The sequence below is a fragment of the Octopus bimaculoides genome, chromosome Z, assembly GCF_046866305.1.
Source record: "Octopus bimaculoides isolate indiv1 chromosome Z, ASM4686630v1, whole genome shotgun sequence".
NCBI lineage: Eukaryota > Metazoa > Mollusca > Cephalopoda > Octopoda > Octopodidae > Octopus > Octopus bimaculoides.
The window spans coordinates 56,060,358-56,080,105 of record NC_142944.1 but is presented as its reverse complement, the minus strand read 5'-3'; the positions used below and the strand labels follow the sequence as shown (position 1 = coordinate 56,080,105).

Here is a 19,748-nt window from a genome sequence, read left to right as displayed (position 1 = left end):
TCAGGCATCCTGTTGAGCTAAGGGATGATCTGGTTTTTCTTAGATGAAAAGAACTTCTTCCAGGACCAGTTGCACAACACCCAGAACATCTGGTGGCTTTCCTGCAATCTATTTGACAGCCTACATATCAATAAAACCAAGTTCCCCCAAACTGTGATGGCCTCTGGGTGTGTCTCCAGTAAGGATGATGTCATGCTGCCCCGCAGCCTTCAACAGGGTCTTAGGCTCAATTCAGATGGCAATGTGAAGCTGTTGGAGACTGTGGCTAGAGAGAGTTTTTGCTGGAAGGCCATAGGTGTTGCAGCAGGAATAGGCTTCTTGCCATACTTCCAGAAAGAGATAACTGTGGTTGTTGGAGAATTTCTACAACTTCACCAATTTCTGACCTCCTAATTTTCTCAATCATAATCCCATCAATTACTATGTGTGGGGCATAGTTGTTAAGGAAGACACCACCCATTCTGCCTGCAGTACCAAGGCTGAGCTAGCTGGTGGCCAAGATCAAGGAGGTGTTTGAAGATTTTTCACCTGATACAGTGAGGAACACATGCACCAGGAACCAGAGCTGTCTTGAAGCCACAGTGGAAGCTGAAGGCAGCTACTTAAGAGTAAACTCTTATCTCCCTGCTATAGTCTGATTCATTTGATATTTTTAAATACCTTTATTTTTGGGTACGATATTGTGCTCTCTATTCCTTTTCTACAAATTATCAAATTTAGTCAAAACATACTATATATATATCATCATCTTCATCATATGACTATATATATATAATCTCAATGCATATGAAGAGGAGAGAGAAGACCCCCTTCGGTCATGAATGACCATGGGATTGCACCTAGAAATTTACCCTCCAAGGCACAAGTCTGGGCAGGGTTGTTTATGGAAGACCAGCAGTCACCCATGCATACCAGCCTCCCCTCTCTCCATACCACTGATGTTATCCAAGAAAAGGCAAAGGTTAATACAGCTTGGCACCAGTGATGTAGCAACTCATTTCTACAGATGAGTGAACTGGAGCAACGTGAAATAAAGTGTCTTGCTCAAGAACACAACACACAGCCCGGGCCGGGAATCAAACTCACAACCTCACGATCGTAAGCTTGACGTTCTAACCACTGAGATACTCACAAACAAACACACACGTACTTATAAGGTGAAGTGTAAATATATATATATATGTATGTATGCATGCACTCTCATCCAAGGTTCCAAGCTATGGGATCAAATCCAAGACCACATTTTGGAAACTAACATTTAACCTACATCATTCTTTATGTATCTAATAAAACGAGATAAGTTGTAGCTGAGGAGGTCTGATTAAATAAGTCTAGTGACCTATCCCTTAAATTAAGCATTAAAAAATTCCACCAAAAGTTCTGTGTTCTTAAAATGAATCAGTTGTTTGTTATATTTTCTTTTAGTCTATGAAAGTTAAGGAATTTTTTACTCACTTAATGACCAAATGATTTATTGTTCATGAGGGAAAAATGAATAATAGAAATTAGAGACCGCACAACCACATATATACACACACACACACACACAACAATTCAGATATATATTACAAATGATACATACTAGACAGGTAAAGAAATAGACTCATATATATAAAAAATAGGAAAAGAAGAGAAAAAACAATTTAAAAGAATTGATTAATAGTTTAGCCTTATATCCAAATCCCAGGTCAGTTTTTATTTATTTACTCTGCCGCTCTTTTTGGTAATATAACTAAAGAATGTGACCTAATAAAAAATGCATTCAAAAGATCTTCCTGAAACAAGATATTCATGGTACTAACTAGTAAATCAATTCATATAAATTCTTTTCTGCAATTTGAGAACTTTTTTTTTTCTTTTACCCCTCATTTTGGATGAAAAGAGGGAGGAGGAGGAGGTAAAAGTGAAAGAAAGAGGTATAAAAAAAAATTTTTAATAGGTACAAATGCTATAATATAAACAATTTTGTTGACTATTAATGTTGAATTGTAGCTCAAGAATCATGAAGCTGTCTCATAAGAGACTTCAAATATGCTGGTAAGTGACAAAGCAGTTTGAAAAGAATAACTCTTGATGTTGTGTGTGTGCATGTGTATATGTATGTCTATGTGCCTGTTTGTAAACACACACACACACACACACACACACACACACACATATATATATATATATATATATATATATATATATATATTTATCTGAAATAATCAATTTTAGAAAACTAAAACAGTGTGTTCCAGTATTTAGTTTGTCTTTTTTTTATTTGTTGAATCAATATTTTGATTGGCCAAAGTTTTTGTTAAGCACTTCAAGAATTAAATTTAAGCTAAAAATATTTGGATCCAGCATGAAAACATACTACTAAGGGGAAATTTAAACATGTTGCTCACAGTCAGATGTTGATCTCCTACTGCCAAGACGAACACACTATACAACTCTATAGATTCTGAGATCAGCAGCTGCAACAGAAAAAATTAAATGGAAATAGCAATAATCTTGGTGCTTCTCATGATGGACTAATCTAATTTCTTCATTCATAATAGAAAATATTCCTTATGGAATTAACATTATCTGAGGTGTCCAAAATATTGAGAACAGAGAATAAATATATTAGCTCTATACTAGGTTCTTGCCTGGTAGCAAAGTAGATTTTTTTTATCAGTAATTGAACTGATTCCTTATATTATTGTTAGATATTTTGTTCATCTGAGAAAGAAGAAATACATTGTTGAGCACAGGTAGTATTTGAAGGCAAAGCAAAGAAAGATGAATGTGTAAAGTTTATTACAGCTGACATTGAAGATTAACCCCAAGCAAACCCTAATCAATCAGATATCCAAATATAAGCAAATTTCCAGTTGAAACCATTCTAGATAAACTATGTCTATGACTCTTATATTATCCATTGTGTTCATATGTCACCAAGAAAGCTGGGTGTCATTTTGAAGGAGATTTGGTTGCTGGTTTTAGAATATCAAGTAACAACACAAAGGTTTTCTCCAGATTTAAATATTCTTAGTTATTTCAGCTTTTATGTCCACTCTACAGTTCAAATTTAGTGAATTCAGTTTTTATGAATGCCTCTCATCACAAATAAATTGGTTTACAATCATTTGTTTTTTTTTAACATAAAACATGTTTGGTGAAGAACAGTGTCATGAGCAGGTAAGCCAACGTCAATGGTTGGCAACAAGAGTGTCAGATGCTGCCTGGCTAATTGCACTCATTGCACATCACTGCTTGAATTTCCCATGTTGTCTCTTGAATTTTATTGTGCTTTGTGTTTCTTTTAGAAATTATTAGATAAGGCACCAAGGGACCAAAGAATAATAATGATACCAAAGTGAAAAGAAAAAAAGATTATGATAGAGGTGAAGAGAGAAATTATTGCCAAACATAAAGATGGTGGTTCTGTCTCTGATCTTGCAACCCAGTTTAGTATGGTAAAATCAATGATCTCTACTATTCTCAGAAACAAAGATACGATCAAGGGAGCTGATGATGCAAGAAGAGTGACAATTCTTACTAAACAGATTTTACAGACAATTGAAGAAGTGGAGAAATTGTTGCTGATTTGGATAAATGAGAAACTCTGATGGTATCATTTGTGAATAAGCAAGGTGATTGCATGATGATCTGGTAGAAGAATACCCTGGTATGAGTGTTGCTACTAGTGCCAGAAACGGCATGGATTTATCTCCCCACTAGTGATATAAACAAGCATGCTTATATGCACCAAAGGCCAATATGAGAGTTTCTCTCGTGGTATCTACCGCAGTATAGTTTGTTCTAACAGAACATCCACATTTAAGTAGGGATAAATATTATTTCTCCATATTAATATTGCTAGTGTCACATAATTTTGCATATTCAAGCACTGTGAAACAGAGGACAGCATTTTTTTGTGTATGTGTGCATACATGTGTGAAAGAATTTTGAACAGGTTTTGCTTGATAGCTTTGTAGGACCCTCCCTGACAAAGCAAGGCTCTGTGCATACATGGATTACACCCCTATCCCTCAGGCAGGGGCATAGTTAGGGTGGGGCAAGCAGGGCACATACCCTGGGTGCCACTTTGAAGTGGGGTGCAATTTTGGCCAACATCATTTTCTAATGAAGCCATTTCTATGCGAGTTTCCATTTTTTGGTTGGGCGGGGGGGGGGGTCAATTTTGATGCTTTCCCTGAGCGCCATTTACCCTACCTTTGCCCCTGCCCTCAGGAAACTGCCCATTGTGTCCATATCTCAAGACAACATTGATTATAAAATCTTCATTCATAGTGTGTGTGTATGTGTGTACAAATTATGAGCTTTCACTAAGAAATTCTTTACTTTCTCTTTCAGTAATTTGTATGAAAAATAAAATGTGATATCATCACATTTACATACAAGAACACAAATCAAAAGTAGATGTTGCAATCTGTCTTCTACCATTTATATGCATGGAATTGTTCATAATATTTTTATTTAAAAAATAATTTTGAAGTTCTGAAAAAGAAATTTTTTTCAAACGTAACAAATAAAAATAGAATCCAAGAAAAAATTGAAAAACAAAGAAGAAAACAAACAAAAAATATGAAATTTTGAAAAATGCTTAATTGCTTTTCACAGAATATAATCTTACACATTAGAAACATAGATCTGAAGAAAGTGTCAAAGAAATATCATAAAACAAGTTACAGCTAGTTATTGGGTCTGCCGACGACTTTTTTTCCTTTTTTTTCTTTTTCTTTTTAGAAATATTGATATTTAAAAAATCTAATGGAAATCTGAAAACTTATCTAATTGTTTCCCACAAGATATTATAACTATTAGTTAACAATGGAAAAACCACATACAGTTGGAAAGATAATAGTAATATCCACAGCTTCAGGAATTCTCACAATCCTTTAAGTTGATGCAGACATTTTGAAATCAGTTCTTTTTCAGTTATAGTAATGTCAATTGCCGAATTGATGAACTGGGTGAAGATATTGGAAATCAGTTGTGCATGGAACTGAGGAAGTCATAATTTAGCCTGCATCATAACAGTACAATTGTATCAGGCAATGAAGCTTTATTAATAGTTTATGTGTGTTTTGTGATTCTTTCAAAAAGTTACCTTGAAGATAGATATATTCCCTTCCGTTAAGATGGTATTATGTGCAACTGGTAGTGCATCATCTGCAACAGTTCAAATGGTCTCTTATCATATATGAAAAAATAAACTGCTTAATCTATTTAAAATTTACTAATTCACTGGTTAATTCACTATGTTAAAAAGCTTAATGATCCGCAGTCTTAAAACTTGGTCTCACTATTAAGAAAATCAAAGCTCAAACTTAAAACATTCTTTGGCTTCTGCTTGGATTCAAAAACATTCTGTTTGAAACAATTTGTCCATATCTTTATGACACCATTGTTGAATTTTTACCTATAAATCACAATGACCAAGTAGTTAAAGAAATTGATGTTATTCTTACTTCCTGATACTTGTGACATGATGAATAAACATGGATTTGAAAATGCAAGGAATCATCATCGTTTAACGTCCGCTTTCCATGCTAGCATGGGTTGGACGATTTGACTGAGGACTGGTGAAACCGGATGGCAACACCAGGCTCCAGTCTGATTTGGCAGGTTTCTACAGCTGGATGCCCTTCCTAACGCCAACCACTCAGAGAGTGTAGTGGGTGCTTTTACGTGTCACCCGCACGAAAACGGCCACGCTTGAAATGGTGTCTTTTATGTGCCACCCGCACAAGCCAGTCCAGGGGCACTGGCAACGATCTTGCTCAATTATAATATAACACATACAAAGAATGCATCAAACAGCTCTATAAGGAAAATTGAATTGAACAAGTGAAACCTTGGCAGAAAGAAGTTCTCAAGCTCCATCTGTGAAAATTAGTTGATAATTATTTACTGATGATAATATAAAGATTTATTGTACAAGTTTACAACAATTGAAGAAAGATTTAATGGTTTAATTTAACTGAGGAGGATTCTTAACAGCAAAAAATGCAATTGTGAGCAAAACAGAACAAACTGATTTACAAGAGAGTATCATTTATCTACAAAATTCTACAAAATAATAAAGATGAATTTTTATTTATTTTTATTTTTTTATTATTATTTTTTTTTTTTTGCAAATCAAAGTCTGTGAGGAATGTGGTTACAATGCAGTCTGATATATCCTATTTTGTGGAATGAAGCCAAGCTATTTGGCATTGTTTCTATCCTCCTATCTGGTAGAACATGCACAATAAATCTAATTCTGACCAAGAAAAGAAACCAAAATGGAATTTGTAGAGCTTGGGGATTTACAATTTCTTTTATCAAATTTAAAACCTTTATATTGCAAAACTTGTTGCTGGTCACCAACCACAGGAATCGCACAAGTAAATGATGTGTTCTCTATGAATTATTGTTACTTTAATCATATTACTAAATAATGTGTATTATGCTAACTGTTCTTTCTTTAATTTATGTTAATTATTCTCTCTTTCTCATTTTTATTCACATTATTAAAAATATATCATGATAAAGAGAATAATAAGGTTACTTACATTTATTTTAAGTTCAAATTGTAACCATTACCTTTATTATATAGAATTATAATTTGGTGGAAAGGTGTGGGAGTTACACCCAAGTGTTTTAGTGGGATATCTGTGAGAAAAAAATGATTGGGAAACACTATTTTAATTTGACCAGCCTCTATATAAATATCCTGCATGAACAAGGAGAGATTCTCAAAAGAATTCATAAAAATTGCTTGAAATTAATATGGTGCTCCTATATTTTAAGACTAAATGTTCATCTTACATGCCAGAACATAAATATAACTACAATAACCATCACCATTTAACACATATTTTCCGTGTTTGGCATAGGTTAGACAATTCAGCAATAACTAACAAGCCAAAGGACTAGATGAAGCTCCAGTGTCTGCTTTGGTACAGTTTCTATAGCTGGATGCTGCCCCTCCTAATATGCCAACCACTTTACAAAGTGTCTACTGGGTGCTTTTTATGTAGCACCAGCACTAGTGATGTTGCCAAGTAAATCACAAGACTTCTTTGTTGGCATATAATGTAGAGGAAGGTGAAAGTATGGTAGACAGACAAGAGCAGTTGTCTCCCTGGAGAGGAGATAGTTGGCTTCTCCAGCTAGAAAGAAAGAGAGAAATGGTTTGCACATACAGGGTGAATGTAGACGGGAAAGAATAGAGATAGAATTGAAAGAGATTTGTGTCTGATTTGGCATGGTTTCCACAGCTGGATACCCTTCCTAACACCAACCACTTAACAGGGTGTCTACTGGGTGCATTTTATGTGGCACCAGCAGCAGTGAGGTTGCCAAGTACTGATGCGATAAAACCCCTCAACCAAGTGGGCTATAGAGTGAACAGATAAGAAACTATAATAGGAGATGAGCAGGTGTCTTGCTGATGAGGTGAATATATGGCTTGCCCACCTGGAAAGGGAGTGAGAGAAAGAAAGAAATGTGAGGTCCAAGTATATAATGACACATATGATGTATGTACAAAATATCATTACAACATTTTCTTCAATTTTTATTTTGCAGAGGAATTTCAACGAGCCGTAAAAATTTGTACCGGCTTCACTCTTGGCCCTCATGTAGTAAACACAGTATTTCAGATATTTGATGCTGATGGAGATGGTCATTTGAGCCATAAAGAATTTATCTCCATTATGAAAGACAGAATTCACAGGGGAGCTCGTGTAAGTATTCATTTGCATATGTGTGTACATATATGGATATGCTTTTATATATATATATATTTGATGTATAAGCATCATTATTTGATATCCCTTTAAATGAAGATATATATATATATATATATATATATATATATATATATATATACATACATGTATGTGTGTCTATGTATGTACAACATCCTTTTAAATGATTATGATAGGTACATATATATATGCGTGTATATTGGTCATCATCATCATTTAACGTCTGCTTTCCATGCTAGCATGGGTTCGATGATTTAACTGAGGGCTGGTGAACCAGATGGCTACACCAGGCTTCAATCTGATTTGGCAGAGTTTCTACAGGTGGATGCCCTTCCTAATGCCAACCACTCCGAGAGTGTAGTGGGTGCTTTTACGTGTCACTGGCACAAAGGCCAGTCAGGCGGTACTGGCAATGGCCACGCTCAAAATGGTGTATTTTACGTGCCACCTGCACAGGAGCCAGTCCAGCGACACTGGCAACGATCTCACTCGAATGTCTTTATACGTGCCACTGGCACAAGTGCCAGAAAGGCAACACTGGACACAAGTGCCATCACGCTTTCGCTTACCCCAACAGGTCTTTGCAAGCCGAGTTTCGTGTCCAATGAAGGAGACAACGTTGGCATAGGTGCCAGTCGTCGATTTTCGATTTCGATTTCACTTGCCTCAACAGGTCTTCACAATCGAAGTTTAGTGTCCAATGAAGGAAGGTACGCATAAGTGGGTTGGCTACACACCTGGCAGAGGCCTTGGATTTAGGTCTTACTTGGCTTGCCGGGTCTTCTCACACACAGCATATTTCCAAAGGTCTCAATCAGAAGTCATCGCCTCGGTGAGGCCCAATGATCGAAGGTCGTGCCTCACCACCTCATTCACTGGTTAATTCCTGGCCCCACCACTTCCACAGGTTCCCTCAACTGCTAGGGTGTGGCACTTTTTCACACAGCTATCCTCGTCCATTCTCGCCACATGACCATACCAGCGCAATTGTCTCTCTTGCACACCACAACTGATGCTTCTTAAGTTCAACTTTTCTCTCAAGGTACTTACACTCTGTCTAGTATGTACACTGACATTACACATCCATCGGAGCATACTGGCTTCATTCCTTGTGAGCCTACGCATGTCCTCAGCAGTCACGGCCCATGTTTCACATAAATATACGTGTGTATATATATATATATATATATATACGCACACACACACACGTGTGTGTATATCAAATAGATGTCTTATATATAAAACTATTCCACACATACAACAACAGCCGTACCAACAATCCAACACTCCTCCTTGATCAGGTGCCCCATGGATATCACTATGGTTTCGACACCTGGGCAGTACCATTCAATCCGGTGGTATCAACAGCACTAAAATAAGTATTGTTTGAGAACAAACATACCTTAGATATCACCAAATTTATTCAATCTTCATTCTAGGAAGGATTAAACACCGACATTATTAATTAAATTACAACAAAGAAACATATTTACCCTTAGTACAAAAACAGTATCGGTAAATAAATTCAATAAGTAGACCTATAACTAACTCCTAAATTATCTCCCTCAATTGCAACCTAGCCTTTACAGTCTATGCAGATAATAGTCCCACCAGTCTTCCATAGTTATTAATATAAAAGTGAAAGCTTTTATAGTCTATTCTTTCCAAAAAAACAAACTCGATTGAACTTAATTAATAATATAACTAATTTTAAATATTTTGTGTGTATGTGTTGTAATTGATTATATATTTTAATTGATTTGAAGAGGGTAATATACTGATAATTAAGTATCATCAAGTACTCCTTGATCTTTGTGTGTGTGTATCATCATCATCATCATTGTTTAATGTCCGCTTTCCATGCTAGCATGGGTTGGACGATTTGACTGAGGACTGGTGCAACCGGATGGCTACACCAGGCTCCAATATATATATATATATATATTGAATGTAAATTGAAAACAGAACACAAAGGATATCGCGGTACACGTGTTTCAAGCTTTATACACAAACTGTCATTACATCAGTATATATTGTTGATATAAAGGATGTTTTAAGGCTATCTTCAGCTGCAGACATTTTCAGTCCCAAGATTATATATATATATATATATATATATATATATATATATATATATATATATATATAGTTATATTCCGTTAGAATTACCCAGTACTATTGGTAGTATTATTATATATTTCTAAGTTTAAATGTAGGCATTCGTCGTATGTGAGTATAAAACTGTAGAAATTGGAGTCAAGGAAAAGGATTATGGTTGGACATTTCTTTATTATTCACTACAAATGTTTCGACACAATGTAGTTCTCCAAGAATACAGTTTTTCGATTATGCAACTGTTTGTTTGCATAATGAGATCCAGTTGTGTTTCTTCAAGCGATATATAAGTATTGTTTCTGTTAGTTTAAAATCTTTGACTTTAAGGACATTTTCTCTGTTTGTTGAGGTTCAAATTTGTTAGCTGTTTAGCTACATATGATGTCTGCTGTGAGGGCATGTCTGTCAGACAGGTTTGCCCTTGTCCAACCATAATCCTTTTTCATGATTCCAATTTCTTCAATTTTATATATGTATATTTCAAAATGTAACCACATGTGAATCATTGGTGATTTTTTTTTTTTTTTCTCCATCTTCCTTTTCTATTGGACTTTCCTCTGTTTCTGAAGAAGAGCTTTGCTTGAAACATAGAACCACTATCATCATTTTACTGTCTGATTTATAGGAGTTAGGAAGTTTGACATTGACTTCTTATAATCTTATTTGCATGTTGCACCACATTCACCCGACACATGTGAGCATGAATAGTGAAGGTTTTTTGTTTTTTTTACTTAAATAGTTTTATTCCACCTCATCTAATGTAATTTCTCTGTTATTTGAAAAATAAATACAAAATACACAGCCAGTTTAGCAACAAAAACATAGTTTCATAATAATAATAATAATAATAATAATAATAATAATAATATCTAGTATGTCTGTATTTCTAGATTTTGCTTAGTACAGCTGTTGAAAATAATCTATACATTATCATTATGTGTAGTTGTGTAACATTCTTGTTATTGAAATCTGTGTGACACTTTGTTAATGTAATGCAATGTCATCATTATTTATTTATTTGTTTTTGCTGTTGAAATTTATAGTGAAATCAAAATAGTTATGTATTTGTTTTTTAAATGAGTTAGTGAGGAGTAGTGGGAGAGAGGGCAGTAGCCATGACCTATGGCTACAGTTGCCTCCTATACTTTTGACATTGTTGCAGTCTAAACAGGAAGGGAATTCCAAACAGTTGCAGTGCTGGGGAAGGAAAAACCAGGCAGTGTTTTCCTGTTGAGAGGTGTAGAAAGTGAGACGCAGTGAGGAAAGACAAGTGTGGTTGAATAGTCTGCGATGAAAGGAGAAGTGTGATGTATGAAAGTAGCTTTGTTCATAGGAGCAGAATCTGTTGTTGTAATGGTTGAAGTGTGTTGCTGAGTGAATTTGCTGTTAATCAGTCAAATTGTTGTTTTGCTGTTTTTATGTCACCTGGGATAATTGTGTATGAAAATCTGAGAAAAAGAGAGTGTGTGTGTGTGTAAGAACAGCATTTGGTATTTGTAGCTTAAGGCATAAGTTTTTCGTTCTGGTTCTCGAGAGATGAGAAGCTTAAGAGCTGTTGGCATGAGTTTCATGGTAGAGAGGCATCACAAGAATTATTATCTTATCTTTAGAGAAAGGATGCCGAATATGCTTCGCTGAATATGCAGTCTCAATGTGCATGTGTGACAGAATGTAAGCGCTTGAGAGAAAAATCAGGCCTAAGGTCAACTTCACCTTTCATCCATTCAGGGTTGAGAAGTACCAGTTGAACACTGGGTCAATATAATCAATTCATCCCCTTCCCCAAAATTGCTGCCTTTGTCGCAAAATTTGAATCTATTATTATTATTATTATTATTATTATTATTCAGTAGTCTTATTTTTATCACGTGCTCTGTGTGCCTTGAGTATGTGCTGTTGTTTGCTCTTATGGTTACTGTATTGAAAGTGTTTTGCTTAGGATGTGTGCAGTGCCCAGTAGTGCAATTTTCTGTATGTTATATATATTTGTAAGTCCTGGTGTTTTTGTTATGTATTTGTCTGAATATTTTTTTATTATACCTAAGGCACCTACTAGGATAGGAATTGCTTCTGTTTTTAGATTCTACATTCGAGTTACCTCTATTTCCAGGTCTTTGTATTTTGAAAGTTTTTCCATCTCTTTTAGGGAAACGTTGTCATCCGCTGGTATTGATACATCAATTAGAAAGCATTTTTTTTTCTTCATGATCTTTGACAACTATATCTGGTCTATTTGCCTTAATTTCTCTATCTGTGTGTATTGGCATATCCCAGAGTATGGTTGCTTTCTCATTTTCTGTGACCTTTTCTGGCGTGTGTTTATACCATCTTTTTTCTGTTGTTATTCCATAGTGTTGGCATAGCTTCCAGTGTATATAGGTCCCAGCTCTGTCGTGTCTGTGAATATATTCCTTCTTAGCCAGGACTGGACAGCCAGAGATAATATGATTTATTGTTTCTTGTCGATCTCCACATATTCTACAGTTACTTGTTATATTTCTTTTCATTATGTGTTTTTGGTAATTTCTGGTGGGGAGGCTTTGGTCTTGTGCAGCAATTAAAAATCCTTCAGTCTCTGCCTTGAGTCCTGAGCTTCTCAGCCATTGCTGGGATTTTTCTCTGTGTATTTCTTTTGCATTTAGTTTAGCCCAGTATTTACCATGTAGGGGCTTTTCTTGCCATCGTTTTATCATGGTCCGTTGCTGTTCTAGTTTTAGTTTGGATTTCATTTGTTTTATAGCTTTTGTTGTTTCTTCTTCTTCTTCTTCGTATTTGTTAGGTAGTATGACTTCTTGTTTGTATTTGTTAGGTTATTATTATTGTTATTATTATCATTATTATTATTTCATTATTAAGGTGGGGAGGTGGCAGAATCGTTAGTGCGCTGGATGAAATGGTTATTGGCATTTCATCTGTCTTTACATTTTCAGTTCAAATTCCACCAAGATTGACTTTGCATTTCATAATTTCAGGGTCACTAAACTAAGTACCAGCTGAATGCTGGGGCTTGATATAATTGCTGGCCTTGTGCCAAAATTTGAAACTGATACTTTTATTATCATCGTTGTTGTTATCACTATTATTATTATTATTATTATTATTATTTGCTTTCAGGCACACCTTATGACACAGCATGGTAACTGGAACACATTTAAAAACTGTGTTAAACAAGAGATGAAAGCTATGTACTAACACAAGATTCACTATCTCAACATCACTAAATCTGCCCGAATTGAAGATACCATAAATTTACTAATATTTACTATTCCATTTATATATATTCAGCCTATTCATGCCTATATATATATATATATATATATATATATATATGTGTGTGTGTGTGTGTGTGTGTGTGTATATGTGTATATATATATATGTGTGTGTATATATATATATATATATATATATACACACACACACACACACACGTGTGTGTATGTGAAATTATGTTTGTTTATTAGAAGAAAACCCTGCAGATTTAAATGTTAAACCCTAACATTACCAATTTATAATATTGCAGAGTATTATATTTTTGTTTACTGAAGCTGAAAATGCTGATTGCTGTCTTGGTTTTCTAACATCATTATTAGTTTATGAAAGCATTAATTAAAAAGTGTTAATTTACACACTTGTATGTGAGAGTAGAGGAGGAGTAGTAGCTGTAGTAGTAATACCAGCAGCAGCAGCTTAAAATTTAGAATTCAGTTAATAGGAGGGGAAATATAAATGGGAAGGGTTACGTATTCTGTAAATGTTTTAATAAAAGCCATTTGTCTTATATAATAAATATAAGTGATGTTCATTCCAAAAATCTAACTGCAGAATTTTAAAAAAGTTATCAAGATATGTCCATATTTAGGCAGTATGAGAAGAAACTCATATGTTTACAAACCTGTTAATATATACTAAGTCTGTGTTGTTTACTTGAAGATTATATCTTTCAAAGAATTGTTTAGAAGAATGTTTCAAGATTAGCGAAACATATACAGTCACATGCATCGCACACTTACACTCACATACACATGCATAGGTAGGTAGGTAGGTAGGCAGGCGGGCAGGTAAGTAGGTAGGTAGGTAGGTAGGTAGGTAGGTAGGCAGGCAGGCAGGCAGGCAGATAGATAGATAGATAGAGAAACAGATAGACAAGCAGGCAGATAGGCAGGCAGGCAAGCAGATAGATATGTTTCTTTATTAGCCACACAGGGCTGAACACAGAGGGAGCAAGTTACAAGGTAGAGCTTTTCTCTTTGGGGAGGAGAAGGGAAAAAAATATATATCAAAAATAAAAAAGGGGGAGGTAGATTTTCGATCAAAAGGGATCGTAAAAAAAATAATAAACGATCAATAGGGGTCGTGTATCACAGAAATATCATGTTGTAAAGTGTAAAGGCGGAAACAGATTAGGTTTACCCGTGGGAAGAAAAGCCTATGGAAAAGACCACGGTAACCTTGGCCAATAATGTTGTGCAGTGAAACACATTACAGTAAGTGACTCTCTTTTTACCTTTTTTTTTTCTGGTTCATAGGTTTATGCTCAAGGTGGCTCTGTCATTCACACGTGCCATCCTTGCAATAGTCACCCATCTTTTTTTTGAAATGTTCACTAGACAAAACTTCTCCCTCTACTCTTAACTTTCTCTTCAAGTGATACTTGAAAAAATTGATGAGAGATTCACCAGAGAGAAAAGTGTTTGTCTCTAGACCTTTCAGACGTGTCCACCATACACATTCTATCGCCATAACCACAAGTATGATGAAAATGGCTCTTCCTGTTTCAAGGAAGGAAGCGCGACAATATTCACGATAGACTCGTCTGATAAACTGACTCGTCCCACACGCGGTAGCAGTCGTTCGACATAAGCCCACAGGTTGGAAATCGTTGGACACTGTACGAGTGTGTTTCATCGCTCTGTCCGCATCTTGGGCGGGTCAGCCTCGCATTTCACGAGCCGTGTCTATAGAGCTTATTCCGAAAGGGTAGCGCTTCTCGATAGCACTGCTAGGCCAGGGATCTCTGGGAGTTGTCCATAGGTTCCGGCCCGAAAGTCGTCTTGAACAGGCGGGTCAGGTATTCCTCGTCAGTGCCCTGATTCGCCCCGAGATCGTCGTCGTACCTCCCCTCCACTAATCCCCTATAGAATGTTTTGGTTGTGTTGCAGTCGCTCAAGGTCGACCTGGGACGGCATAGATGCTAGAGAGCAATACGATGCTGTGCCATTCGCCTAGATAGTTAGATAGGCAGGCAGGCAGGTAGGTAGGTAGGTAAATAGATATATAGGTAGATAGGATAGATAGAGGGATGGACAGATGGATGGATAGATAGATGGATGGATGGATAGGTAGGTAGATAGATAGGTAGGTAGGTAGGTGGATGGATGGATGGATAGATAGATAGATAGATATAAAAAATATTAGATGGATGGATGGATAGATAGCTTGCTAGGTAGATAGATAAGCATATTTTACATTAGGAATTAGAAATTATTTCAAGATATCACTCCACCTTTCTGAACATGTTTATGATATCCCAAAGACTCGCTCACATCTGTGCCGAATGGCCTTTAAAATCTTGTGGGTGAATAAGAAGCAATTAGCTTCAAAGCAATCATTGCAGTCAGGGAAAATGTCGTTATCTATTTATTCTGTATGTTGATACTGTTCATTTGAAATTTCATTGCAATTTTGCTTTGTTAATTAGCATTTGGCACACATGCAGATATCTGTGTGTGTGTGTAGACAAAGAAAAAGACAGATAGGATAGGATGGGGAGATGAATAAATATCTCTGAAACATAAATAGCTGAATGTATAGAAATATGATGAGATGGGGAGATACTCATTACACATGCACACTCACAGGATATCCATATATATATATATATATCTCCATCCAACCCATGCCAGCATGGAAAGCGGATGTTAAACAATGACAATGGTGATAATATATATATGTGTATATATGTGTGTGTGTGTGTGTGTTATTTAAATCCATTTGATTTGGCACAATGTGTCTTCGATTTTCGCAGGCTTCTGGCAGAAGCCCATCTCTTTCAGACTATCCAAAGTCTAAGAGACAGGCTTCTACTAACAGCCTACGAAACTTTGTCACATAGAACCGAATGAAAACTGTTTTAAGTAACACATATAACTACTACTAAATATGTTGAATGCCCTTTTCTTTCATCTGTTCAGTCATTCAAGTGTAACACACACACACATATATATATATATACACACACACTCATGTATGTGTGTGTGTGTATACATTTATGCTTGTGTATGTGTATATGTATTTTAGTGTACATATATGTATAGGCTAATGAGTAGAGAAAGTGTAAGGTTGTAGACTCACTGTAATCTTGTCTTGTTGAGTATTTATCTCTGTACTGTGATTGTCACAAAGGAACGCTCCCTGTGCATTCTGTAAACTAGCTGGAAGGGAATCCAGCCAAAGAAACCAATCCCAATGTATGTGTGCACATATTTTTGGGAAACAACTCTCAGTGGAAACTGATTTAAACCATGACAACTGACTAAACCCATGGAAAGCAAATGTAAAATAATGATGATGATTAGGAGGAGGAAGAAGACATATTTGCCAAAACACACACACACATCCGTACATATTAACATACACTTTCTTTTTCTGTTTAAAAAATGAGAATCTGTTAGAGATTATATTTGTATAAATTGATGATTCGCTCTTCTGTTTGAATAATAACATCATTTGAGACTCACTGAATAGCAACAGAATGGAACATCAGTTTTATATATGTGTGTATGTGGAGACGCGTGTGTGTATGCGTATACATACGTGTAGATATGTATGTCAGTGTACACATGTATATGTGTAAATGCATGTATGTATAGAGGTTTATATATTTTTACACATACACATATGTATAAACAAATTATGTTGGACATAAATCACAAATATAAGTGTTTCAAAGTACTTGAAAATCTGCTGCCATTTATTCAAAACTTTAGTTATGGAAATTGCAGTTGATGTGAACACATTTTATTGTTCTCTGAAATGAAGAAAATGTGTGTGTATTCGTATTAACTTTATTACAAGCAATTTAATACTTTTGAAGACTTGGTCTTTGGATGTGCTTGTGCCAAATGTTGGCAATGCTGTTTATTAACTGCTTTGCAAGCTTTCCTAGTATTTACAGAGTAAAAGCAATTTTTTTAACTATTGTATTATGAAAGCATTTTGTTAGAGATGTCAGTCATTTCATTCAGTGGAATTTTCAGAATCAGTAGAGCATCAAACAAAATGCCTTGTGATATATTATGAAACATATAAGTTCTAAGTTCCAGTGCCACTGGGAACCAATATCCTCTTTTGGTTATTAAAATCAGTATCAGCTGCGTTAATGATGGATGGTCTAATTAATAACATCTCTAACCAAATTTCAGGCACTGAGTTTTATGTTAGAAATTATATTTACGCACACCTAATCACTCTCACACACACACACACACACACACACACACACACACACACATTTTAAGGAATGGACCTTCCTTGAATTTCTGCACAAACACCTTTCTTATTTTGCTTCCTTAGTGAAAGTCATACTTGCACAAATGTATCTTAATTTACATTTTAATTATATAACAATGTTTATTGTTTATATTAAGAAAATTTAGATAACATATTTTACAAAATTCCTATTATTATTAATTTTTTTTCACAACTTAAACCCTTAACCTTCACTTTAAAAAAAAACTGTTGTTTTAATCCTATTAAAATTTATTTTATTAACTTATGATTACTGGAGAAAATTATCAGAAAAAATTAATGCTAAATATATTAATAAAAGGAAATTGAAGAAAAAATTTCCAATGTGGCTTCCCTTTTTCACGTTTTTTTATAACCAATGTTGATTTTGGGATTTTTTAATTCATTACTACACCTGTTACATTTTTGTTATTTTTATCTTTTAATCATCATCTAAAACAGTTTTGTTATTTTGTTTTTAAACAATGTTGTTGACATTTTATTAACAGTAACTTTTTTTAAAGAAATATTGTTTCTTTATTTCTGTTTCTGCTACACATGTGTCTTTTGAAAAGTCTTTCAAAATTCTGAGAAGTGAATATCTCAACTTAACAGTCATCTCCTGTTTAATTAATAAAATTGGAAATTTCAATTAATTCAAGTGTTGATTTGTTTTTATTATCATTTTTTATTTATCATTTTCATCATTATTTTCACAAAAATGGAAATATTGAGTACTTTTTGACAAACAATATACAAAAGGAGAGAGTGAAGCAGGTGAAAAAATTCCAAAACTACAAATAAAATTCTGATTTAACTTGAAATTCAATGTAAAAAGGCATATGTGAAAATATTTTAAAAATATATATGGCCGATGGCAGTGTTGCATGTCCAGCCCATTTAAAAGTACCCTTGATATGTTGGGTGATATGATATGCTTGAGAAGCCCTGTTGAGTCAAGTAAAACCAAAACCACAGCTGTGGCCAGTGCCCCCTGACTGGCTCCCATTGTGGTGGCACATAAAATCCATCATTCGAATGTGGTTGATGCCAGTGCCCCTTGACTGGCTCCTGTGCCGATGGCACATAAAAGCACCATCTGAACATGGCCAATACCAGTGCCCCCTGACTGGCTCCTGTGCCAGTGGCACGTAGAAGGCACTATCCGAATGTGATTGATACCAGGGCCACCTGACTGGTTCCTGCGCCAGTAACATGTAAAAAGCACCATTTGAATGTGGCTGATGTCAGTGCCCCTTGACTGGCTCCTGTGTTGGTGGCATGTAAAAAGCACTATCCGAACGTGATCAATTCCAGGCATGCTTGACTGGCACCTGTACCAGTGGCATGTAAAAAGCATGCTCTACACTCTTGGAGTGGTTGGTGTTAGGAAGGGCATCTAGCTGTAGAAACTTTGCCAGATCAGAATGGAGCCTGGTGCAGCTACTGGCTTTCCAGACCTCAGTCAAACTGTACAACCCATGCCAGCATGGCAGACCTATGTTAAACGATGATGATGTACATTATGTAGAGAGGAGCAAAGCATGGTGTTGTGGTAAGAAACTTGGTTCCCAACCTCATGGTTTTAGGTTCGGTCTTACTGTTGTGGTATCTTGAGCAAGTGTCTTCTACAGTCCCAAGCCAACAAAAGACTTATGAATAAATTTGGTAGATGGAAACTGTATATATATATATATATATATATATATATATAATGTATAGAGTGTTAGGTGTAGTTCCCCAAGAGTGATGGTGATTCTCTGATATTGCTACTTGAGTGACAGTGGCTCATTGCTTGGAATACTTGAGTGGTTATTGCCATTTTGGTGATGGTGATTTACTGATAGTACTGCTCAATTGATGGTAACTCTAATAGTTCCATTTATGTTGATTCTATGATATTAAGCAATGTTGATTTTCTCATAATGTCACAGGGGAGAAATTGATTAATATAGTAGTGTCACATCATTGTGATCTCCATGGAAATCATGGTCTTATATCACTGTTATAATACAATGAAAGTTCTCTGTTGTATTAACAAAGACAAAACATTAAATTTATTTCACAAAGGAGATATTTGGAGATTTGCTGTGCTTAAGAAGATGTGTCAGACTTTGTGGAGTGGTTAGCATTTGGAAAGGCATCAAGCTTTAGTAACCAAACCAAAATCCGACTGGAGCCTGGTACAGCTCTTTGGCTTACCAGTTCCACTCAAACCTTCCAACTCATGCCAGCATGGAAAAGAGATGCTAAATGATGATGATGATGATTTTCCCTTGTCTCTTGCACTCCAAATTGAACCAATTTTTATTTTGCTCTTCGGTCCCTTGTTTTACATGATCTTCTAAGAAAAAAAAAAGAAAGAAACGCAAATCTCTC

The 19,748-nt window shown here is 35.4% G+C and overlaps 1 protein-coding gene across 9 annotated transcripts in view; it reads left to right on the top strand.

Annotated features, from left to right (window-relative positions):
* LOC106876559 (calcium uptake protein 3, mitochondrial) overlaps positions 1 to 18,025 on the top strand; it is a 444,529-nt gene extending 426,504 nt beyond the window's left edge. For 8 of the 9 annotated variants that reach the window (XM_089365311.1, XM_089365306.1, XM_089365308.1 and 5 more), the window contains 2 exons: positions 7,567 to 7,724; positions 12,978 to 18,025. In XM_089365311.1, the coding sequence (XP_089221437.1) occupies positions 7,567 to 7,724; positions 12,978 to 13,055 (236 nt within the window). In that variant the 3' untranslated portion in view covers positions 13,056 to 18,025. Of the gene's footprint in view, positions 1 to 1,992; positions 2,038 to 7,566; positions 7,725 to 12,977 lie in introns of those variants that run through there. The other variant, XM_089365310.1, reaches the window with a different exon arrangement.
* Positions 18,026 to 19,748: the final 1,723 nt, after the last annotated feature.